The sequence below is a fragment of the Trichoplax adhaerens genome, genomic scaffold (genome assembly GCF_000150275.1).
Source record: "Trichoplax adhaerens TRIADscaffold_6 genomic scaffold, whole genome shotgun sequence".
Taxonomy (NCBI): domain Eukaryota; kingdom Metazoa; phylum Placozoa; class Uniplacotomia; order Trichoplacea; family Trichoplacidae; genus Trichoplax; species Trichoplax adhaerens.
Genome location: NW_002060948.1, coordinates 1,390,153 through 1,416,025, shown reverse-complemented (window position 1 = coordinate 1,416,025; position 25,873 = coordinate 1,390,153). Strand labels below are relative to the sequence as shown.

General features: G+C 33.0%; 6 protein-coding genes across 6 annotated transcripts; 4 read left to right on the top strand and 2 right to left on the bottom strand.

Moving 5' to 3' along the window:
• Positions 1–1,409: 1,409 nt before the first annotated feature.
• On the bottom strand, positions 1,410–6,797 carry TRIADDRAFT_57233 (uncharacterized protein; the record flags this gene model as incomplete). Its single annotated transcript, XM_002113226.1, has 16 exons — positions 1,410–1,427; positions 1,483–1,584; positions 1,735–1,805; positions 2,017–2,104; positions 2,774–2,863; positions 2,968–3,121; positions 3,405–3,439; positions 3,775–3,907; positions 4,039–4,111; positions 4,412–4,495; positions 4,722–4,836; positions 4,971–5,069; positions 5,432–5,518; positions 5,721–5,804; positions 6,018–6,117; positions 6,628–6,797. 16 exons carry the CDS (start codon positions 6,795–6,797, stop codon positions 1,410–1,412), a joined length of 1,503 nt encoding a protein of 500 aa, XP_002113262.1.
• Positions 6,798–7,794: 997 nt separating this feature from the next.
• On the top strand, positions 7,795–8,899 carry TRIADDRAFT_57232 (uncharacterized protein; the record flags this gene model as incomplete). The annotated part of the gene is made up of 4 exons (XM_002113585.1): positions 7,795–7,989; positions 8,334–8,409; positions 8,489–8,586; positions 8,750–8,899. The coding sequence occupies 4 exons, from the start codon at positions 7,795–7,797 to the stop codon at positions 8,897–8,899; spliced, it is 519 nt and encodes a 172-aa protein (XP_002113621.1).
• A 2,194-nt stretch (positions 8,900–11,093) lies between these two features.
• TRIADDRAFT_57231 (uncharacterized protein) lies at positions 11,094–14,076 on the top strand (the record flags this gene model as incomplete). Its single annotated transcript, XM_002113584.1, has 7 exons — positions 11,094–11,379; positions 11,771–11,874; positions 12,496–12,691; positions 13,118–13,164; positions 13,355–13,477; positions 13,584–13,756; positions 13,986–14,076. 7 exons carry the CDS (start codon positions 11,094–11,096, stop codon positions 14,074–14,076), a joined length of 1,020 nt encoding a protein of 339 aa, XP_002113620.1.
• Positions 14,077–16,789: 2,713 nt separating this feature from the next.
• Positions 16,790–18,360, top strand: TRIADDRAFT_57230 (uncharacterized protein; the record flags this gene model as incomplete). The annotated part of the gene is made up of 3 exons (XM_002113583.1): positions 16,790–16,926; positions 17,188–17,395; positions 18,232–18,360. 3 exons carry the CDS (start codon positions 16,790–16,792, stop codon positions 18,358–18,360), a joined length of 474 nt encoding a protein of 157 aa, XP_002113619.1.
• Positions 18,361–19,432: 1,072 nt separating this feature from the next.
• On the bottom strand, positions 19,433–20,740 carry TRIADDRAFT_57229 (uncharacterized protein; the record flags this gene model as incomplete). Its single annotated transcript, XM_002113225.1, has 4 exons — positions 19,433–19,514; positions 19,590–19,693; positions 20,006–20,091; positions 20,611–20,740. The coding sequence occupies 4 exons, from the start codon at positions 20,738–20,740 to the stop codon at positions 19,433–19,435; spliced, it is 402 nt and encodes a 133-aa protein (XP_002113261.1).
• A 1,314-nt stretch (positions 20,741–22,054) lies between these two features.
• On the top strand, positions 22,055–23,714 carry TRIADDRAFT_4579 (uncharacterized protein; the record flags this gene model as incomplete). Its single annotated transcript, XM_002113582.1, has 4 exons — positions 22,055–22,193; positions 22,726–22,994; positions 23,162–23,214; positions 23,411–23,714. Coding segments are annotated over 4 exons (765 nt in total), but the record flags the coding sequence as incomplete, so codon positions are not given.
• Positions 23,715–25,873: the final 2,159 nt, after the last annotated feature.

The following is a 25,873-nucleotide window of genomic DNA, read 5'->3' as shown; positions in this document are numbered from 1 at the left end:
CGTGATACTTTATTTAAAGTGACTATAGACAACAAATGCTATACGTCATTAGTCAGTTCAGAACGGTGGCTATATAATTGCGGTCTATTATTTCATTAATACTACCTCCAATAACCTAATGAGTCAGTTATTTGATTAATTGTGACGACAGAAAATTTGATTACACTACTTTAGTCCTACTACATGAATTCTAATGTGCCCCTTAAAACATTATTTCAATGTTACTGATTCTTGACGGCTACAATGATAATTATAATTGTTTCCGATCACGGAATTAAAATTACCATTCTTATGCAAATTACAATGTTTATTAACATGATTGAATCGTTTAAACTTAATAGTTAGTTGTCTGTACGATCAACAATAATGATTGTTATTAAATAATATCTCTTCGCAATCGTGACAATTAATTTGTTATAATAATAATGATTACAAGAAGTCACGGCAAGGGATTAATCTACTATCATGTATTCGTTACAAGGGATATAGCGACTGAGTCAAGACGGTAAAGCTATACAAGAAAATTATACAACGTATCTTAATACATATTCATTATCACAATACGTATACATTAAACTAGTACATTTTCATAGACGGTTAGATGGCAAATCCTGAGTAATATTACAATCATAGAATAATCATACTACATTAATTAATCGAATTTCCTTATTTCCCGATTGTTAGTACTCTTATACTATTCATACATGTATTTTATCAACATGTCATACTGAATTATTATAATAACGAGAAAGTTTCGTACGCCAATATACGGAGTATGTTATCACGGTTTGTTATTAGTTAAATATACACGTACATGCTCAAAGTTTAGTTATACCTTCAAACGAAGATAATATATATCAAAGTAATGTTTGATGTTGCATGATAACTGGTTAAAAGTTTCTTACAATTAAGACTGTGAAATTTGATTTAATAATAAATTTTTTTGATCTTTAATATATTAAATTTTACACTTCAATCTGCATATATTTTCATGCTGTACCTTATTGGGATGACTCAAGAAATTGGCATAAAAGGTTACATTTTACAATATGTAATGAATTATAAATTAATCAGAAAACTCAGTAAATTATGCAAGTAATGATCCAACTTTTTGGAAATGATCGTTGTAACTTTTACACGATGCTACAATTTCGATTTCATTCTTATGTCCGTATTGCTGTCGGCACCAGGAGCAAAAAGCCAAGAAGTATTATCATGACTGATGCCAGCGATAGGTGCATGGATACAGTTATCAGGAATTCTTAAGGAATTTACAATTTCCAACGAAAATTCAGCAGTTTCTTTACATAGCTTCAATACCTTGTTGCGTAGAGAAATATGATAAAATTAACGTCTGTATCTGTGTATAACTGTTTATAATTTATGCAGACGAGCCATTTATTGTTCACTCAAGCTACGATTATATCCTGAAATAAATATATTAAAACAGTAATAAAATGTGGTTTTTATAGTATTCTCTACCTCAGTTCTAATACATTTTGCCATTTTAGCATTTATAAAAGATTCTTCTAAGTACCACCCTCGATCACTGTAAATGCAGTTTAGTCCGTAGAGCTTGCAACACTATATCAATATCACATAAAACGCTTGTTAGATTATATCATAATTGACTCATGGATAGAGATATACCAAATTACATCTTAGACAGACAAATTCGTATCGTGATTAAGTGTAAATGGGGCACGTAAATTATCTAAGAACTCGCTTTAATACCTTGGCAAGTATGGATCGTGGACCAGGGTAGGGACATTGCTTTACGGCTATTACAAACTGCTCGTAACAAACTAAAATTAAAAGATCGTATTATATCAGTGGGAATAGCATTGAGACATATACAATAAGTTCACTACGTATATGCGTCGTTAAATCATTTTGTTACTTAAACATTATCACGTGGTCTAAAATTATGACATATTATGTCTTGAATACATGGCATGCAGATAAATAATCAAAGGAAATAAATTTTTGTATTATTATTATGCAAACTACGCATACCCCTTTCAACGTGAGACATAGCTAGCGCATTCAAATGATGTAAACATTCATTCCATGCCATGAACGAGTCCATGCCGTTTTTCTGTACCTAAGAAAGTATCATAATTGCACTAATTAACTCTGAATTGATTCAAGATAGAATCTATTTAGTTGATATCGTATACAGTGTAATGAATTGTAAAGCATGATATTAAAAGCTCAAAACCTTATTCGCTAGTCGAGAGGCTAATGTCTGTAACAATCTTGCTTCCCTAAACTCCAAAGCATTCGTCTGAAATGTATAGCTGGTAATACTATGCATCCGTGGAATTAAGGAACTACAGTTTGATACAAACTTCAGTAAATTGCATTTACGCATGAAACAAATATCAAGATTAATTTTAATTCCATGATATAGTTGTACAGCAGTCCTATACTAAAATTTAATTCAGAAAATATGTTCAAAACCTTGTTTGGAGCGATACAACGATTGCTTTGGTGAGGAATGATAACATCCCGGAAAATTTGCCTTTCGTATATTCTTTTCTATATTGGACAAGGAGTTCCTTGGCTACTTGCTGATATAAAGTATTTACCACAAAAAAATTGAGGAAATGGCATAACGATATTTTTGGATCATACAATTTCTTCTTACTGCTGTATTATAGATTACCTATTCGACTGTTACATTAAAGTGTTGTAATAGTGAAAAATTTGCGCATTTAAGATTTTAGAACACTGCAAATTCAAAACGCCGGAAACTTGCATGTTTGATTACCTGAAGCAATATAGTATTATCGCCTTCATAGGTTACAAAAACGTCCACGTCACCCTTCAGGCCGGCAATTCTATTCTCAGCCATATATCCCTATATTAATTATAGTATATACGACTGTTGCATTACAACTGATCTACCGCACGCGTACTCTTTTTGTACAAAATTAAATATTAAGCTTAACTACTTCTCTTAACCTGTCCTCCAGTACATTCGCGACAAATTTGCATAGTTTGAACACAAGCCCAAGAAGCATATGCTTTTATTCCAGACGCAAGTGCTTGAATTTCGCGATTCGTAGCGATACTACCTCCACTAGTCTGATGATCATCGACTAAGGAAGCGACTTGTCTAAAATAAATGACATTAAATCTTTTCTATTTTCGTAATGAACGTTAAAGTTGGCATCAGCATAAAGAAGAACAGACCTGCCAGTAAAGTACAATGACAAGTACTTGGCAAGAAGTGGCATCAAACGTATTTGGTGTGTTTGATAGGACATAATAGACATTTCTTGTTTATTGCTAGGTCCAAACTGCAGCCGACTATGCTTACCAAGATAAAATTTAGTCACATCATAACGGTTTACGAAGTTAAATTGGTAATCACTACGATCTATAAATAAATACTGTACCTATGAGCATAGCGTATGGCAATTGTTAATCCAACCTGTGCAGTGACAATAAATACTATTTAGCTATGATATTTTATAAAATCTAGAAATGCTACCTATTTCAATTTTTACATTAAGTTGACAGAGCTAAAATTCGAATAACTGACATTTTAATATCTATCAAACTAGTTATTGAATTAACATGAAAAAATTTTATCTTGCAAAGTAATATAATATCAAGTAAGCATGGTGTACAGTCTAATCAATTGAAGAAAGTAAGATAATGGCGTTCGAATCCATGTCGAAACCAAACGATAAAATATAAAGTTCTTAGTTTTGTATGCTTATGTTTAGGCATATCAATAGCTAATAGATACAATCTCACACTTACACTCATACATGCAGTAGAATGATTGGCAACAGCTAAGCGAGTACCAATTAAAGCAGCTAACATGATGTTAAAACGAGTAGAATCTTTAAGGATATCAGTGACATAGCTACCGTTTGGAAGGACATCAGCGTATCTGATTAGCAAAGCCGAAAAGGGGTTAATCATTAGTTACAATCAATACATATATATATATATTCTTCCGCAATAAAAAACTAAAAGCAAAAATGACAAACATCAAAAGTATCTAAACTAGATAGGATTTACTTATTAAGTAAATGTTCTCGGGGAATCCGAACGTGATCAAAAGAAAGGAGACAATTGTCTACGCCATTCATTCCTAGATATATTGATAAGTTACAGGAACATGTTATATTTCTTATCACTTTGCAATATCGTATTTGAATGTAATTATACGACTTTATATTCGGTATATCATTTTAGCTACGTCATGATTAAAATAAAAAAATCAGCAGCATATCGATGCACTTAATAGAATACAGATATGCCAATTGAGGTTTGCTGATAGTACATTAATAAATTCATTATTTGTAAATTGTAAATAAGAAAGTAAACATAAAACTTGTATATATACGAATACGCAACAGGATAGCTGACGATAAAAGTTTCTGGTAACAACCTTCTTTCAATCCGAGATCAACAACAGTTACTCCCGGGTATAGACCATTCTCATTCCTAATGGGAACAATGAATGCATGAGGACCTAAAGAGTTTTCGACAAAATACAAACGTACTTCAAAGATGTGGCAAAATAAGTATACCAAACATTTCTAACAAATTTGCAATACAAAGTGAAATGGTGACAATATCAATATCTTGATGAAAGTTGAAACTTAGTTATTCGACCTTACGATATTTTGAAGTTATTACCTTGCAATCATACTATATAGCCGCATTGCGATTATAACGATTTAAGATAAATTATTAACCTTTCGATTTATTATGAAGTATCAGCTGAGCAAAAACTATTGCATATTCTCCGTGTAATCCATTTCCAATAAACATTTTCTGAGCGCTTCTTGTCGGTGTATTGATGATAAATTCCTGCATTAAAATTGTTCATTATTAATAAAAGCAACGTTAAAGTAGATAGATAAGAAATTTCGTAAATGGACATACGCAAATGTGTTATGCAACATTCATAGCTAGTTGATTATAATGGTATAGGTCAAAATTACCTCATTCTCTATATTATAGGTAGCTTCAGTTTCTATACAACGGACGTTACTGCCATGCCCACGTTCGGTCATAGCAAACATACCAGTATATTGTAGGTCCTACGCAAGTTAGGATTTCGAAAATAGATTTAGTGTGCATAGTTACCTTAATTTGTATATAGAATTGCTTATCATCATTTGCGAAATGAGATTATTATTAATTAATGCATTATCAATAAGATAGTCTAGGAATTTAAAATTTGCAGTGTTTTACAACATATGGTCTTAAAGTACAATTGTACCGTTAGCGACTAGAATCATCATAGGATTTACGAAAGAGATACCATAATAATGTAAATATACAATGTATAGCAATATGCTTAATCTGAATTATAATTTCCATCTATTCTATGTAGGTAAGGTAACCCAATGGAATTTAAATTCGGTTGGTAAGACCTAGCCACAAAGATATGTTAATGTACCTTTAAAGGACCGAGCCACTTTTGTACTTGAGCCGCGCTACCTAGGTTGATAATAGCACCTCCAAAAAGAAACACCATGACACCAAGCTTAAAAAGTTAACGAATATCACGTGAATTTTTTAGCGTACTTTACGAAATCAATACCGTTCGACTACTTTATCAATCAAGCATTATCATTGCTAGTATATCGTAGTTTTCTTATCATACTTTTATGGTGAATACTGTTATTCTGTAAAGATCAAAGCTATGATAAATAAATATAGAACTAATAAAAATCACCGTTTAATACCTTGACATTAGTCGAAGGGTCGACAAAGGCAAATACTTCACCCAGTATTAAATTTTTCTTCATAAAATCCAGACTGCCTCTAACCTACGAGGAAATATCGTATCATATTGATGACATAAGTATTCAAGAAATATAGTAATACAGTACCATGACTTTCTATTCTGTGTGATATTATAACAAATGTTCACTACAGTATAGAAGCTTCTTCATTTAGAGTAAATCCGGACTTTACTAATTAATTAAGTACATGGAAACGGAATGCTTAGTAATATGGTTCTTCTACTAGTATGTTGGTACCTGTTCATCAAGTTGATTTTTACATTTAGGATGCCTGAGTATTGCTTTAGCTCTTTCGTGGGCAAGATATCGTTGTTCCTGCAGGTTTAAATTGCTGTATCTGCAATATACGAAAGATTATTATTATTGATGACGCTATTTCAAGCGCGATATAGTCATTGTATATTATGGGTGTACGCGCATTTAGGTATATTGAAGGTACAGTATACGAGTGAAGTACTGTATGTACTTGCTAACTTATTCGATCGATGTTTTATAACGATAAAGTAAATATTACAAGATGTAGAATAATGTGTATACAAAAGCACTAAAAATTGGTCCATACTTTCACTTTAAAATTTCATTATTAGCGATAGGTTTTAACTGGCCATACGTTACCAAGTACAGTATAACTGTATAGGTTATACCTTGAAGAAGACTTGTTAAGAGATTGCAAAGACCCCTTTAGCGGGGTAGTAGTAGTACTATAGTATAGTAGCGTAGGATGCCATATTATACTATACAGAACGTCTATACGTAGAAATATCATTACTGTAAATTATGCGTACGTATGATTGAATGAATTAGTCAGATGAAGTTGGTAGTAGACATAAAAAGGTTTTGGACTTACTCCATATTAAATAATTTATTGTTGCGAATAAATTGCCTTAAATCCTCTTTTAATGGATGATATTCACCATCGAGATATTTCGATAACAGCGTTACTACCGGAGGCTGCTGATTCTTAGCTTGGATAGTCATTGCTTGATCGCGAGGACTAATTTCACTGACGTCAGCCATCGTTGTATGCGTTGGATTGTAGTGAAAATTGTCAATTGTAGACCAATTTCAATCTAATTGATCTTCTATCTCAAAGTGAATATATACTTTGAGCCTAGTTATTAATGATGACGACTATGAAACAGCAATTAATTCAACTTGTAACCCAATTTTAAATCCACTATTTTTTCAATGAAGACTAAGTACGCGTACAGTGTGAGAGAGAATGGACTGGAAGAGATCGTTGTTGTTTACCAAGTTGGTCAATGTTTTACGTTCACACGTTCACACTTAGCGGTACGATACTGTACAGTGTACAGTACTCACTGACAGAATCGTGCGTATAATAGAATGTCACTATGATGTCACCGGTATCCATAGAATTTTATTTCTATTTTTCCTCGGTAATACGACATTACTCTTGCTCGTCAATGAGACAATAATAAACTGTTTGTACACAATATACTGTACAGTACATTCAAGCGTCATTCCGCTTCATCCATATTGAGGTGTACTGACAACTGTATTGACACTGTGGTGAATCGTCATCATGTTCGTCATGTTGTCATCACGTCATGAGTTAGTGAGTCATCACATCCCTTGGTCTGCGATTGGATTGGTAGCGAGCAGCACTAGTTGACTCCTAGTCGTCTACTATGATTTAGTAGTGTACTCCGCCACAGTTGGTGTTGAAAAGGTGGAATCTTTCAAAATATCTTTGAAAGCTAATAGTACAACCATTATAATTCTACAAACGACATTGATTCTAATACTTGACTATCCTAATCATCCCTATTAAAGTAAATTTGCAACAAAGACTGTATGAGCATTTCAATACTGAACGCTTCATCTCCATTACAGTCAAATACCGTTAAAGTACGTCATTCGTTAGCACCCACGGTTGATCGTAAAACTAGGAATCAGCTGATATAGATATACAGTACGGAAGCTCCATTTGCCTATCATTGATCCCTCCCAAGTTTCTATAATACAAAACAGGACAGGAAATTTAGCAGCGATGGAAACTTCCCAGAATTTGCATTTAAATTTGAATGATACAAGTGTAGAAAGTGGTACTGGCGATCAAGAAATGTTGATTGAACCACAAAGAAAGAACGACGCTTCTCCGTCAAGTTCCAAATTCGAAAGTGTCCCATTATCAACTCCAACGGATGAGCAATATGGGGGAATGGCTACAGACACCACTGTCATTGTAAGTGATGAATAGAGCAATTTTGGAAATGATGGATGTATATATTTGTTTATCGACAACGGGAGATTGCACCATGTTGCATCTTAAATGCACAGCGAGCTTGATACCAATAATCGATCAAACACTGACCTGCAGAGTGTAGACGATTTGAACGATAATTTCTTCCATCTGTAGCTCTGTACTCTGGACTACCAATGGTACAACTACGATGCTTTAACAAGATTGCATATGCATTTCTAGATGCAATTGATATCATCCATACATACGATAGGATGTTGTACCTTAAAACTCAGGCTAGAGTAGGCAAGTAATATCGATTATCATTTATAAATTTATTGATATAGGGAAACGATGAAGAGACTACATGGCTTATCTCCTTATGGCAGTATCTTGTATCCTTAGCGTCTGGAACACTCAGCGGTATACACAACCCATTTGAAATGATGTACTAGTATAACTAATATTTTGGCTGATTCCTCGACACTGTATTTTACTACAGTTATAGATTATCTTGGCGGGCGTTTCGCTTGGTTTTTTGGAATAACCACTCCCAAATATCAATATGTATTGGACGAAGTAGAAAGGCTAAAGCGAATGGTATAAATAAACTACACTATATCCAATAACCATTTTAATATGTACTAGTATCGGTTCATTGAACACATTTTAATGTAGTTATATATCATACGAGTAGACACCAAATGAAATCTTGTTAATTCTTAAAATTATCATAGTTTTAATCTTATCCTGTATTGGGTAGGAGGAGATAGAAAGACTACAAGAATTAAAGGAAAAACAAGCCGAGCTAACTGCTATTGCCGTACATGCGAGCGATGCTTTGCAATTAGAAGCAGAGAGACAGTCAGCAGAAACAGATCTTGCTAGCGGCAACATTTCCACCTTATCTTAAAAACAAATTAAATTGTTGGTCAACTGTCGCTTGCTCTACAAATAGCTCGTAACCAAATTTGATTAAAACGCAAAGTTTAGAAATGTCTACGTTAAAAATGTACGTGCTCGATGATATTGACATATTGTAATCAATATAACAGATTTTTATCATGACGGATATGAGTATACCTAAATAATCCCACCCTCCTATAGTATAACTACTATTATACACACATACAAAATTAATATACGTATATTACATACGTGCCACGTTAAATGGATTTGGCTACTTTGGTTGTTAGGCCTTTTTAAGCCTTCGAGTGTAATGTAATAATGCTACTTATTGAAATTTTTATGCTGGTTAAGTAAATCTCATGTCATAGCATACATATATAAAGTTTGCGCTAAATACATCTAATCGAAGTAACATGATTAGACGGGAATCAACGCTACAAATTTTATCTGATGATAGCCTATTAAGCTTGCGTGTTTGCAACCTTCATAGACTTAAGTTTTCATTTCAGCTATAAATGACTGTAAACCTGTAATTAATTGCATAAGAAGCTGAAACATATTGATTACTACATCTGTATCAAGTTTACCTCGCGCATCGAAAATCTTTTATTTTATTTATAAGTGCTAACGTCAAGCTCTTCTGTTAAACGCATGGTAATGTGTTCAACACTAATTTACTCATAGTTAAATCTTTCATGTTTTGTATCAATACGATTAATTTATTACTCTTTATAGTTTATACAATTTTGATGCTATCAGCCGAACTTTTAACAATAGCGTATCGCTACTTTCTGGATATACATATATATCTATATATAAATGTAATGTTTACAAATTTATAGAAATCAAACCTGTTTCTTAACTACTTATATAAAGAATACCAATTCAAAGGCTCTTCTTTAAATAGGTTCGATAATATTTGCCTTATCAAGCAAGATAGAGCAAGTAAAAATATTAGAAATTATCGAACTAAGTTGACAGATTTATTAATATATTTACTGTAAGCAATGAGTGATTTATTTCTTTTGTGAAGACAACGCTTGTTATCATCTATTCGCTAACTAAGCGTCTGATGACTCCAGCTAACGTTTTATTTATTGTTAATAAAAATTGATGCAAAAAATTCACAAGAATCTCAGCAAATGTTGATCAAAATTCAGTTTAAAAACGACTGCAAAATATACGAACAGGTATCCAGATATGCTTACAACTTTTAATTAGAGCTCTTAACTTAAGAGAACTTACCGAAAATTAGATTGTATATCATACGTATGATGCCAACATTGATATTATCAAAACGGGGATACAGTTCTTTTATTAAAGGATTAACTGTTAAAGTATGAGCACCTACTCTTATAATAAATGTATTCCTATTATGACGTATTTTTAATAATAATATACAGTCTATATTTACATCGTGTTAAAAGTATATATAGTTTACAAATTGATTTTAATGAGTATAATCCAATTAGAGCGTGAAATATGTACTAGACTCCACTGTATGTGTTACAGTACTGATTAACATGTATGACTAAGATCATAACTAATATACTCGTACAATGCAGTATTGCATACTCTCTTATAATTACAGTACTAGCACTCACTCTTTACATGTTTTATCCATGAATTAATTAATTTTAATTTAAAACATGTTGTCATTATATACATATACATATATAAGATTTACTACTCTTATGTCTTAGATCAAGATTTTTGATAGTGATCGTAATTTATTCATCATTATCAATATTAGTCATTCACGTTGTATTTATCTTTAATATAAATAAACATTTGAATGAAGTTCGCCAATATGTACTGTACTCTCTTTAAGTACAATTTTTAATATGAATTAGTACACTTAGAATTCAGTCTATTTTATTATCCAAGCTAGCAGTAGCAGATAGTTATTGTTGTCAGGGCTGAAGTCTCTAGAGAAAAGACTTCCTTAAACTTCGACAGGCAACGTTTCTACTTATTCATCCAGCAAATTCGTACAATAAGTTACCCTATCAGTAGCTCTCAATGAACTATTGTACACAATTATATTGATCAAGCTAGTACACATAGAGCAATTGTGAGAGTTTTTATAAGCTAGCAGCAATTACGCCCCGAAATTCTAATATCTACCGAGCCTACACCTTACTTATAGTATCGAAGGCCTTCTGAGCACAATTCAAGCAAATAGCTTTTTAATATTCATGCTGTCATCTATTCTTTATCAAATTGGACTATGCAGTATCTTAATTGCGATTGTTCAATTGGTTCGTTTATTTCTGGCAGATGCTGATCTCAATATTTTAATGTACGAAAAGTATGGACGTTTCAGAACCAGTTTATTCGGCAAGGTAATTTGGATTACAGGAGCTAGCAGCGGTATCGGAGAAAATCTAGCTTATTTAATTTGTCGAAAACGCCTTGGAGCTAAAATTGTCTTATCTTCAAGAAGAAGAGAGGAGCTAGAAAAAGTAAAATCTCGATGTATAGGTAATTTCATCAGCTATCTCAAAATTATACTTGATATACTTACAGTAGTTTAGTCTATACGGATCCTATGTATATAGATACTGTACCTGTATATATATGTTTACAAGAACGACAAGATTTTAACATGCAATAGCTTTGTTATCAGTTAGAGGATATTCGTAAGCTATGAAACCTACTTATAAGTTCACGTATTTGTTATATATTTGGTAGGATACATCAAGTTGATAGTACTAGGCAAGGTTGAGTGCGCGATAGCAGTCCCATTTCGAGTTTATTAAATATCACTTATATTTGCGATAAACGTACCGTCTAAGTAAAACTCAACATTATCAACTAGAGTATCGTATCTACGCTTATACATTATTTTAAGTTTAGTTTTAATGTTATGTAGCACTAGGTCAGAAATCTGATGACATATATGTGGTACACATGGACCTGAGAGACTACGAAACTCATGATGGTTTAGCTTGGAGTGTTGCTCAGAAATTCGATAAGGTGATTTTTATTGTTCGATTTTAAATTTTGAGAGCACGTCATACATAATTCTTTTTATAAGTATTGCTTTGCCACGGAGGTATTATGTAAAGTATTAAAGATACATTAAATACGAGTATATATAGGATTATTAAATGATATTACTGATACATTAGACGCCCAAAAAATCTAGGATGATTCATATTTAACCTAATATTAGATAGTGCACGAGCATTACCATATTAAGTTGGCATTAAGCTCTACCGTAAAGCTTAAATTGGTTGGAGCAGCTTTATACTATGCGTCATTGTATACACAATTATCTACTTTAGCTCATTAAATAAACTTTCTGACATGATATGTAATCCAGTAACTGGTATTATTGATACGTAGGATTACTGTGAATCTTATTAAATGACTAAAACTAAGCAAATAGTGAACCTTATAGCTTATTTTTGCATGTTACTTATAACAATTTATTTAGGAAACTAGCTACACATTACTGAAGTCGTCACTGCACTGTGTAACATAAATTGTATGATATGCATAGTATATACGCTTGTAGTTGTGATGAAATCTGAACGAGGAGCAAACTTTTATTGAATATCATCTGGAGTAAAACAATATTCATTTTATCTCTAGATTGATATCCTAATCAATTGCGCTGGTCGTGGCCAGTGTGCTCTAGCGTTGGATACAAGCTTAGAAGTGGACCGTTCTGCTTTACATTTAAACACTTTGGGTACAATTTCCCTCATTAAAGCCGTAATTATGAATGATATGAAAGCCAATGCCAAAGGCCAAATCATCTACATTAGTGGATTGGAGGGGAAAAGAGGTAATAAGTGATCATAAATGTACTATACCAACTTAATGACATACAGTATATTACCAGTTTCATTAAATTCATTTATAGCGATGAGTTTAAAAAAGTATTTTTTACAATGGTAGGTTTTGAAACAGCGAAATCGAGTTATTTTTAGATTACAGTGAATCCATTGAGAACCATAGAATGATATAATTCTAGTAGATGATTGTGCTGTAATTTCTCGAGTTTTACTTTAAGATATGTAACGTCAACGATATTACAAAGTAAATAAATCCGCATAAAATTTGATTACATTAAGAAAGCATAAATCTATATAAATCCGCAAGTTCGATAATCTTATCATCCAATTTCATAAGACTTAATATACAATTATTCATACGCAGAATTACGAATGTATAAATGCCTTTGCGATCACTTTATTCTGCTTTTTTACAGGAATGCCGCTTAGCTCAAGTTGTAGTGCTAGCAGTAAAGCCACACAAGTAGGTTGAACTGGCATATTTGTTTATTTTAGAATAAAAGCGCAATATGCGTATTTATAGAAGCCAAATATTGCATGTTAGAGAACCTACAGCTTTCTAGAAATTTTTAGAGTTTCTGCAGTACTACACCTAATCCAGCAATTACTTCGATGCTAAAGTTTATTCATCTAATCTTAAAATTATAACCCAGGGGTTTCTTGAGGCTTTGCGTTTTGAATTAGCCGCTGATACAGACATCAAGATAAGCAATATTTATATTGGTCCCATCAAAAATGCCCATTATGTTAATTCTATGTACGTGGAAAATGTGGAGGTATAATAATAATGTTCTATTTCTATACTACATTTATACATTATACTGTAATTATGTAACATGGAAAATATAAAAGGAATGCTTTACTTATCTTAAATTTTTATAGGATTTAAATAAGGATAAACGAAGATTAGGAATATTTCGTAAACAATCAATGGATAGATGTGTAAGCCTGATTTTGACCGCAATCGTGAATGAAGTAGACGAAGTTTGGATTGGTGAACGAGGCTGGCTAATATACATGTACATCTTTCAATATTTACCAAGCTTTACTAATTGGTAAGAGGAGACAAATTTATTTATTTTAGTAACGGCTGTATCCATCGGACTTTTACTAAGATCCAATTTTTTATTTCTTTGTCATTTTTTCGCCATTCTTAGTTGCTAACAATAATTATAAGCGAACTCTTGATTCAAATACTATTTACATACCCTCTAGGCAACTGTTATTGTAACTGAATTATTGTCTCAATCAAGTTTTAACTATTTACTTATTTAAATAATTTAGGCTGTTGCTGACTACGCATCGATGGAATCAATACCAGAGGCCTGAAAAGAATTCTAAGTACGCTTATATCTATAACCGAAACAACGAATGAGGATTAATGGAAAGGAATGTAGTGTTTATCATTTGCAGAATAAAAACATTTCTAGGAATACTTTTCTAGATTTGCAAAGTTTCGTATACATATTTATGACTGTTATACAGTTTTCTTACCTCATTAACAATTGCTATGGATTTTGAATAAAAATTTTTACATTAGACGCATCACTAATCAATAAATAAATTGCATAACTTGAAGAAAGTCATCATTCTTACTGATGGCAGGCAGAGAAATTATTGTCAGCATAACAATCTAGTAATGTACATTGCCCTTACCGCTTACAATTTTCCGTTAGCTAGTACTTGTATAGGCAATTAGAGTCTATGTTAGGCGTATACCCGTAAAATGCGGAGGTGCAATGCTCGAATTTTTGCATTTTTTAAAGAATAAGATTGTACTTTGCAATACAATAATGAAAAAATACCTCATGGTCTTCCATTAATCACCTGAATGGGTCTTGGCTTTAGGAAATTTATATTTTTCTATCAGAAATCGCTTGCTTAAGGCGTTTTCCGGCAAATGTAATGATTGATCATCATTACTGAAACCTCTAATTAATTACTGTAGTGCTTGCATAACATTACTGGTGGAGTACCTAACGTTAATAATTTTGAAAATGACATATTAAAGTAGAAAGTTTTCATAATATAGTTCCTTCATAAAATCATCTTTGTAAATCCAATTTCCTAGGCCTTGTAACTATTGACTACCGGTATTTAATAGGATGTGTTTTCCCTTAATGAATGAATATGGCATTCGCAGCTTGCCGTATAAATTTTTTCTCCTTTATTGCGAGCGCTCTATATCTATAAGGAGGTCAAAGATAAATATACCTTATTTTGGCGCTTCTGAGCCTGCTCATGTATATATGCGAATAAATTATTCAATTATTTGCGATCGATCAGTGTTAGCAAGCTAAAGCAGTAAATACTTTTATGAAGATCATCCAACGTAGCAGTTTCAGTTTAAACTATGACTAGGGATGCAATAGCATTAGATAAATAACATGCCCTACGTACGCAGTTAACAAATGAATGCGGTTTTGTGCACACGAGTGGCAATGATAAATCACTAAAAATAATTTGCAAATCGATTGTATAGGGCGAGCGCCGTCAGCTTTTATTTTGCCTAAGTTAAAACTTGCTAATTTGAGAATCTGAAATTTAAAGTCCATTACAGTAAGTGGAAGGTCTAACCAACATTAGATTCCTAACTGTCATCACGCGTTCATACAGAAATGGCCTTATTAGGATAAACGTACAATGTTAACTATCCTTAGGGCTTATTTGTAATATTCCATCAAATGTCTAGTAGTTTTTTTAGACGCAGATAATACATTAATATTTTATTTCCTACCGTAAGAGTCGATAACTTTCGAATCTTCCGGCTTTAAATCTAATTGGCACAGACTCTTTTTCTCATTGCCCTTTTATAAACATAGTTTACAGCATTCTAATTACGACCGTAGTAGAATATCCTATTCGAGGTACTTCTTATAAATGTACTACTATTGTGATTCTACTATTGGTTAGTCAGTTATTCATCATGCCCATATCAAACGCTTACTTGTTTAAAAGTCCCTATTTTTACTAAAAATTACTTCTGAGGAGGCAACATTGTACGCCTAATTTACCCTTGAGGACTAAATGATATAATTTTTCTGGTAGTACGTGAATTTTAACAGTATTGACTTGCCTGCTATTTACAAAGACGATTTTCCAGTAATGCCACAAGGCAATTTCATTGAATAGGTGTAAGCAGGTGTACTATACTTTAATCCTTTAGAGGTATTGTAGTAACCACTGCTGTTATGCTGTAGTAGCACCTTGCAGCTAGATACTGTAAAACCAGACTACTCAAGAAATAGTCTCGCTCTCATTTTTTGCCTATTCTGTGGTAAATATGTCAATGACAGTTGATCATGTACAGTAGGTGAGCACTAAATTACAGTAATGTTGCTCTACTGCATGTTTATGCATCACTACCTATCACAGTAAACAGTTAAGTGTATACGAGTATCATCAACTCCGATTTCATGGTTATTACGTGAACAGTAAATTTAGTTCCTGTTTTCCCGATTAAGGACATTTATAGTTATCGATTCATCCTATCTGCTAGGGGTATGGCAAAGCGTATAGTTACAAAGATATTGAATGTGCTAACGTGATCCAAGGTGGACTGCCATTTCTAGGCAACGCTACAACTGACACCAGATGCAAAAATGTAGCAAAATGGAAGCTGTCTTCATCCAGAGACTACTAAAACTCTCTCTCTCTTTCTTTAATAGTCCCTGCTTCATCTATACATAGTAACCAAATTTACCTATACATTTGTAAGTCCTTAGCGCTATACAGTAGACTGGCAAGTCATTATGAAAGCAGAACATAAAGGAATACTTCCTCATTATCAAGGAACAAATTTATACAGTAGCTTATAAATAACTTCTATAATTATATAATTCTACTGTATTGTAGACACTAAAGTGCGGTAGAGAGATTAATTCAAGCATCTTTCGGGGTACGTGTTAGATAGCATGGCTAACTGTACCGGTACTGTACTATTATTTTTTTGTCTCGATAACAAGGTGATAAGAATGAAGGTATAAAATGGCTTGTTGCTCTTTCCATTCAACTACATTCCATTTGATATTAAAAGAGAAAACATCGAAAGATAGATTACTAGCAAATTTGCTGTTTTCGTACTCAACATGGATCAAGCTCAAACCGATTCTGTTCAAACTCCGCCACAACCATCGTTAACCGAAGAACAAAAAGCTATTATTCGAGAGAATTGGCAAGATGTCGAGGAGAACATGTCCGAAGTTGGACTCTATTTATTTTCCAAGTAAGTTGCTATACCTGCTAGCTTCACCAGTCAATGAGTGTATTTCATTACGATTTCGATAGAAGAGTTATCTAGGAGCGTTATACACTTCCTCCTTTTTAGTTTAGTCAATTGACTTGCTTTTTCCATAATTATAATCAGTCGACGATAAATGGCGTATTACTGTGCTGACATTCACTCGCATATTACGTTCGACTTACATTTAACGATTTATAAGTACAGAAATAAAAAAATTTTATTCATTTTTTTGTCATCATGAAGATTATTCACTATAGCTCCTGAATACCGAGAAGTCTTTCCATTTGAAACAACAACAGACAACGTCCGACTACGAGTGCACGCTACAGGAGTCATGAAGACTGTAGGGAAAGCAGTGCAAAATTTGGATCAATTTTCTGAGTTGCAGTCAGCATTGAGCACACTAGGTCAATTTCACCACCGGAAAGCCATCAAATTTGAAAATTTTCAGGTAATTATCTGTTTTCTATTCAGAACGATTTAAAATAGACATACTGTAGATACAATTGCTTTATTAGATAAAATGTCAGGATAGAAAGACCTGGGTATGGGATGATTAAACTCAACACAATAATCATTCGCTATCAGACGATCTGACTTGAGTCAAGCTACCCTTTACTATATTTTATCTAAATCTTGATAAAAATTTTGATTAGAAAATAACTCAAGAAACTGTTATCTTGATTTAGCTTTTTTGATATACGAAGTACAGTACAGTACACCAATCTCGGTGTACGCTATTTAAAAACGTTATTTTTTACCAAAGGGGACTATGGCCGTTAAAATCTGAATTGTAATCTATTAAATTGCCCTTAGGTATAATTATTGAGCTGGTTTATTGTTAATTAATCCACCGTTTTATTTTCGATTTTCATTGTTTACACTTGCGCTTTCAAATTGATTCAGGTTATACATAGAAATGCCTACACTAGATGATTTTTTAGTGATGTCATTAGAAATTATGATTTTTTAAGTGACTTGAGTATATAATACTACAGGTTGGTTGTACATTTATTGCCATCTGAGCTTGATGGAAGTTGTAGAAGTACGTAAAATTTAACTGCAGCATTTAACAATCCAATTCTCGTGGATGATTTTCAAATAACTAAACGGAGCGTGATATTCTGATAGTAACGCTGAGGCACTAAAAAAGTCTTCATTCTTCTGACGGTTTTAATATCTCTATATAAATCTACAAGCTCTTACAATCAAGTTTGTAGATTATGAAGCCTTCTCAGTTTTATCCGGTGCTTTATAAAATTAATGAATAATTTGCTTTTATAAAAGGCTGTAGGTCAAGCGCTTATACAAACTCTTAGCGATAAATTGCAAGAAAATTTCACACCAGAAGTCCATGAAGCCTGGTCAAAAACTTTTGATATGATCACTGCAGCTATGAAGTCTGGAATGAATTAGATGAATTCTTTGGCATCGATTGGATTACACGAATTCAGGCTTTAAATTCAGAAACGCATCGAATTCCCTTTCTGTCTGCATGCCCACAACTGTATTTCGGCAATGTTGTGAAACTGCCTGTTATCGCGTAAAATAAATTCTAGCAATTCTAGCAGTAATTTTAGTTGAATGTATTAGAATGGCAACTATCTGTCAACTACTTTGTTGTAACAATTTGCTATATGAGTATGATTACTACTCCAATGGTATCTATTTGATTCAATATAATAAAATAAGATATAATGTGTATTAACAGTAACAGGTGGTTAATCAATAATAAAAACAGTAAATGTTTGCATATAGTCAGTTCATTCTACATTAGAATTAACTTCTGGCAGCCTTCTGTTCGTGTATAATAAAAACAGTAAATGTTTGCATATAATCAGTCAGCTAATATATCAATGTACTGAGAGCTTGTAGTGGTAAGCACTTTACAATTAGATATTCTAAGGTTAAAGATTATATCTGATCTCAATTACTATACTTAAAATAGATGGCAGGTTCTATTCATTTAAGAAAGGCAAAATTATTACTGGTTACTCAGAAAGATCGGAAAGCCCGTTTTTCACTCTGAAAAATTTACAGTATTAAAAATGATGACTACTAGTAATTGCACGATTTCAACTTCAATTCTTTCGTCGAACAAATTCTTTATTGATGAATTTGCTAAGTTCTACAGGATTGTAATGGTATTGAAAAGTACTAGATTTTATTCTACAGTTGATTCCTACCTCGTAAATCCCGAGCTTTAACATAGTATAAGGTGACACGATCACTATCTGAATTTGTACATTATTTCATAAGGTCCAAATGTGAAATAAACAAGTATTATGCTACCGACAATTACACTGATAAAAATGGCAATATACCGGTCAAAATTACAATATTTATGTGCGATTGTAGTAACGCTGGTGAAAACCTAAATTACATTAGAAAGATAATAAACTTTATAAACATCGAAATGCTTCAAACAGGGAATAACTCAGCATAATTTAAAATTTGCCAATATGCACTTTAAAATGCTATTTTACGCTTATTTTTGCATAATAAACTGTTCAATAAACTCGTTTTGATCCGCTTCAACTTTTAGTAGGGATTCATATTGGGTATTTAACCTAGTAATATGTAAAAAATAAAACATGAAATGAGTAAAAGCTAAGTTAATACCATTAAGATTAGAAGTAGCTTACCGTTCTAGTTGCATTTTTTTCTCAGTTATTAAAGCTAGTAGTTGCTGCCTTTTGGTTTCTCTTTCTTTGGCTATAGACTTCAGAAGGTTACGACATCCAATTGCCTAAAGAGGTTATCATTCAAGTTTATAGCACGGTTATAGAATTTAGATTTACGGCTTGATGATGACAACTGCGCAAAATTATCATCTATCAATTATAGAGATTTATATTGCCGTCTATGAAGATAATTCCCCGCGTTCATCATGTAAAGTACTGCCAAACACCTCTCAAATAAAGTCTAATACTGTTAACCTATCATTTATTGCGAAGTATGCGAATGTTTTCTAAAGTTTAACAATCGTCATAGAATTATACAACTTGCTTGACCAAGACTTCCAAGCAATTCTACCTGATAGATAAGAATTTTATAGTACCTTCATTTTCTCATTTTCCACTTGTGTGGCCAAATCGCTAACCATCGAAATGAACCCACCGACAATCCTTTGAAATTCGTTGATTTCTATAATTGAGAGATTACAAGTTTACTACGGTTGTCATTTATAAATAAGTGTCAATGGAACATTAGGGGAGGAAGGAAACATGGAGAAAGGTAACGTTCATCTACACTACTAATTTTTATGATAACTATCGATATCATGTTACCCCATCATGAAGGTTTTTTAGGTATAATACACACGAAAAACGACTACAAAAATGCAATAATGGCGAATATTTTACGGTTCATACTCGTAAGTTGTCAAGCGAACTTGTTGACTTCTACTACCGTAGTCCTCTACACTTGACTACTAAACCGAGGGAATAAAGTGACATGGTAAGCAATTTCTGAAGAATTCTTTTATCGTAATGAATTCAATTTTAAGTTCTCAATCTTATCGTTATATTGGGAAAGGCAGTAAAATTGATATTATGATACAGCACTTATACGTCAGGCAACACCACATACTGGTAAGGATGTATATCCTATCTATTATAACGTATATCGTATTTCCTATCGATTTTAACCCTATTTTAGTCTTACTATCAACGAATTCTTTACATTCTCCATTGAGTTGCTGTGTTCGGGTTGCAATTTCAGGATTTAAAACTCTTAATTTGCAGAGTTCATCGATGAATAATCCGTTACCAAGTGATACGGAGTCGTCCTCCATCTTCTCTTTTCTGTATTTTGTCTCATAGCAACGTCGATTGGATTCTTTATTCTACTGGGATCTACCGGTGGTACGTTACAGTACTGTACAGCGCAGTATTACAGTATTGTACAGTACAGTACGTACTGTACGTTGAGTACAGTATTCAGTATACTGTACTGTACTGTACTGTACGTACAGTACAGTACGTTGAGTATTCAGTACAGTACAGTATAGTAAATCTACAGTACTGTATACTGAATACTCAACGTACTGTAGGTTGTAAACCGAAATTTCTCAGGTACGACCATGACTCATACAGTACTGTACACCGTGTAGTAGACTAGAGACCCTTTACTGTAGACAGCAACTATAGCCGGTTAGTCTCTGACGTAATACTGTACAGTACAGGCCCGTACTAGTTAGTCTCTGACGCAATACGGTACAGTACAGGGCACGTACTGTACAGTGTACAGTATATGTACTGTATATGTCATATCCAGTATTCCATGAAGAAGAAGGCCAGGCCTAGATAGGCGACATTTTGTCAACATCGCAAGCCAGTCCCATCTTCTGAATTGGAACGTTGTTGTTCAATATTTGGTGATCGACAGAGATTACTTCTTGAATGATACAAGGCTACACCAGCTACCGAGACTGTACAGCGAGTAGATTGTGGTGGAACCTGCAAATTACCTTGGAAGAAGCGATTGCATATTACTCTCTGATAAGTCCAGAAGAAAAGATTGCATAGTGCTCTCGGTAATTAAAGAAAATGCTTCCGTTATACCATATACTGTACTATCAAGTCGAGCTTTCAGTTTGAAAAATGGACAATGTCACATTACTGTACAGTATACATAGAGGTTATTGTTAATATTGCACGTCTGCTAAAAGTACATCTTGGAGTAAGTTTGTCATTTAGATCGAACAGGTCACCATAAAGTAATGATAGTGCTACCATCATACTGTACAGTATTAACATGGGTACACTACCCATTTCCAATGGTTTATATTCATGATCAAAATAATATGATAATGCTCGTAGAATAATAATGACAATTACAATCATTACTAGACTACTCTCATACCTGAATATGCAGTAGGATACTGGGTTGTCTCAACTTTTCTATGACTAAAGTTTGAAAAGTCAATTTACGTACATACATACTGTACTCACGGTCTACAGAAGTACTGGAATGCTTACCCATTGACTCAATATATTCTGAAGATTCAACTGCAACCATGAACTAGTCAGTTATATCTTAATTGAATACATTTTTCAAATTCATTAGGATCAAGATGTCGGATCAGGCGGTTAGATATAGCATCATCACCGGACCACCATCTAAATATATTAAATTAAATGTCGGTGGCTGCCTTTATTATACTACCCTTGCTACACTGATTAAGCAAGATAATATGCTAAGAGCAATGTTTAGCGGCCGCATGGAAGTCCTAACTGATCCAGAAGGTAAGAATAATAACGACTATGTGGTAATCACATTGGCTACTCATAAATAACAACATAAAACTATCATTAATATCCTTCAAGTCAAATTTTTTTTTTCCTGCTGTTATCGAACAGGATATCATTCATTACAATATACTGTACTCCATACTCGTATAGCGGCATGCATTTTCTACTTATTACTGTGCTATATTCGATAGTATGAGTTACAACAACATTCAAATGTAATAATGTAGTAACAATATAGAATCGTACCCTGCTTATGCTCAACAGTATTGACTAACAAATCTAATCTTTTAAATTATATAGTCGCTATTGAAAATTTTTGCAAATCCTAGCTTGAACGTTTTTCAATGTTAACTAGTGTCCAGAGCACATTAAGAAATGATGATAATTGTCTTTTTTGGAGTTTGTTTAACTCACTGATGGTGATCCTATAGGATCACACAGCTAAAGTACAAAATCTTTTAAATCAATAATATCTGCTATAATGAGTAATTTCATAGATCCTATCATCATTCGTACTTGTATGCAGGTTGGGTACTTATCGATCGAGATGGTAAACATTTCGGTAAAATACTAAATTATTTGCGCGATCGCACTACGATATTAACGGATTCCTATGAGGAGTGTAAGGAATTAATGATGGAAGCCAAATACTTCTTGATTGAAGACTTAGCCAAAGTTTGTGAAGATACACTCAAGCATTTAGAGGGAAAAAATAGGCACTATATCCCCATTTGCCGTGTACCAATCATCACTTCTATTCAGGAAGAGCAAAAAATCGTTAGTGCTGCCAATAAGGTAAGATATCGAGTGCTAACTGTATCATAGCAAAATTAACCAACATGTTCAAGACAGTCTTTTATATTATGACTTAATATATGTATATGATATAAAAAGATTGAATTCAGTTAAGTCTATATACATGGTCTTGTATCCCTGATCTTAACTTGAATGTTTAATTTTAGCCTTGCATCAAGTTACTGTATAATCGATCAAATAACAAATACTCCTATACGAGGTATGTACAGTACGTGTATATCATTGATGTCGACGATATTTCTATGGGTCAAGTTATTCCCTATTAAATCAATGACATGATTTTCAATAATTTCTCTGGTGCTTAGAGAGGCATAACAGTCAGTGCTGCTGTAGATTACTTTGTGATTTTATAAATTGATATTAAAGATATGTTGCATTATTTTATTCAATGTTAGCTTTTCGGATGAAAATTTTCTAAAAAATATTGAAATGTTTGACAAGTTATCGCTACGATTTAATGGTCGAATAATTTTTATGAAAGACGTGATGGGAAATAACGAGATTTGCAGCTGGTCATTTTACGCTGATGGGCGTAAGTTAGCCGAAGTATGCTGCACTTCAATTGTCTATACAACCGAGAAAAAGCAAACCAAAGTAGAATTTCCGGAAGCTAAAATTTATGAGGAAACACTAAATGCGCTATTGTACGAAAATCGTGGTAGTGGAACACCCCCGGACGATACATTTATACTAGCGACCCGATCAAATAATGCCGCTATGGCTGCTGCTTTACGTAGGCATTGTGTAACTTGGGGTAATACCGCTATAACTGGACCATCGACAGATACAAATTCTTCATCAAACAACTATCAACAAGGCAACAACAATGTAAACAACTTTCTGAATGCATCTAACTTTGATCGAGGACTCCGCAGCAATAGCCCTCCGACACCTGGGACAAGCCATGGACCGAGTGACGATAGCCCTCTAGAACAGCTACAAATTGAAGATAATATATAAACAGAGACTTATCCATTTCGAATCGGTTAATATTTAATCTGTTACTAATAGTTTTAATTATGCACCTTAAAAGTTACTGCAATACTAGAACTGAAGTTTACGCTGTTTGCCAAGTGATAGATTCTGATATTAAATCAGTTTTTACTTATCGTTATTTCAACGGTTCATACAGTTATTATAAATAATCAATGAATCGCTTAACACTCTGTATAACTGCAGAAACTGCATTGTAACCTAATTCTGAATTTTAAGTAAGATATTTCAATAGGGGCTGTAAATACAATATCTTACATAAATTGATATAGTATGCGATACGGGTAAACGGGTAAAATTTTTTGTAGCAGTAGACATTTATTACAGAGCGAGATCAATTTAATCTTATCTAAAATATCTATTAAGTAACAGATCTAGGGTCTTCTTAATAATTCTTTCTTTTCACTTACCTATTATAATACTGCTTACTGACTTATTAGCCAACATTTTTATTGCGGATCAATTAAATTTATTTGCATTCACTTCTATATACTATAAGTTGCAAATGATACTGCAACTACAAACAATTCCTGTAATAATTTAAGTAGAGATTCCCTATAAATATAACTGTAAGAGATACTGAAAGTATCCTAATGCTGTGGATAAATAAGAATAACGTGATCGTCATTGAGTTAAGATAGTTGGTGTGTAAATGCAGATAATTTGCAAATTAATGTTAATTTACATGTATAGATTACACCAGACTTTTGCCTCCTAAGAACATGACCAATATTGGTTACTTTTGCTGACGCTAGCTACTTAAAATCTTATTTGAAAATAATGTTACATCGCCCGACTCGTTGAAGATGAAGACATGGGTTATTATTTGTGCATATTAATCTGTATATTTATTAAATTAAGATAAGCACAAATTTCACGCTACTGTCTTACTAGTCAATGGTTTCGGCCGAGTTATTGAATTTTACATGAATAAAGTGCAGGATAATATAGCTCAAACTCAATTGAGATGCATTCCTTTAACGAATGTTTAAAATCGTAGAATAAAAATGAAGTGAATACTTCCACAACATGATTTGAACGAATAATTAAATCATGTAAAATTGGTTAGTTGATTGATTGGTTTTGAGTCAGTCTGGAGTACCGACGCTACAATTTTAGTAATCTTAATTAACTACAATTATCATAGTCAGTTAACAACATAAAGGATAACTCGTATTTACCCTTCGTTGCCGGCCTATGTTACAAAATCACGCTTATCTGCTATCAGATAAAAGCTTATGAGGCTCCTTCCGTATATCAGAGGCCATTCAAAGTTTACATGATAAGATTTACTGGTATTAAACTATCCTGATTTTTGATTATATTATAAAGCAGCGTTGCAGCTATCTACATTAAACAAAGGTAAATTCCTTGGGATGCATAATTAGTAGCACTAATGCAGTAGGCGTACGGTAATAGGTTATTGATCTTGATCTGCCAAGGTTAAAACAAAAGTAATTTCATCTAGTAAATCTGAAGAATATCCTTAACTTATAATCTATCAAAACATTCTAGTAGTTACTTGTACTCAGTTCTTTAGATATGGTTAGAAATAATATCAAAAATTAGTTAAGATATTATCAACAATACTAAAACTAAAAATTTTCCAATTATGAATGTATCAGATTAACGAAATGATTGCTATGTGAATATTTGGATCATAAAATGACTATGTCATCACGTTTGTGGCTGGTTTATTAGCACAGCAGTAAGATATTATAAATGATAGGATTCAGATTTATTAATTTATTCATTCTCTTACAACATGTTACAGAATCCATGGACGAAATTGTCTATATGCGCAAAAAAATCGATACATTTACAGTTTTACGATGAATATTGCAGCGCTACGTAGTTACTAAAAT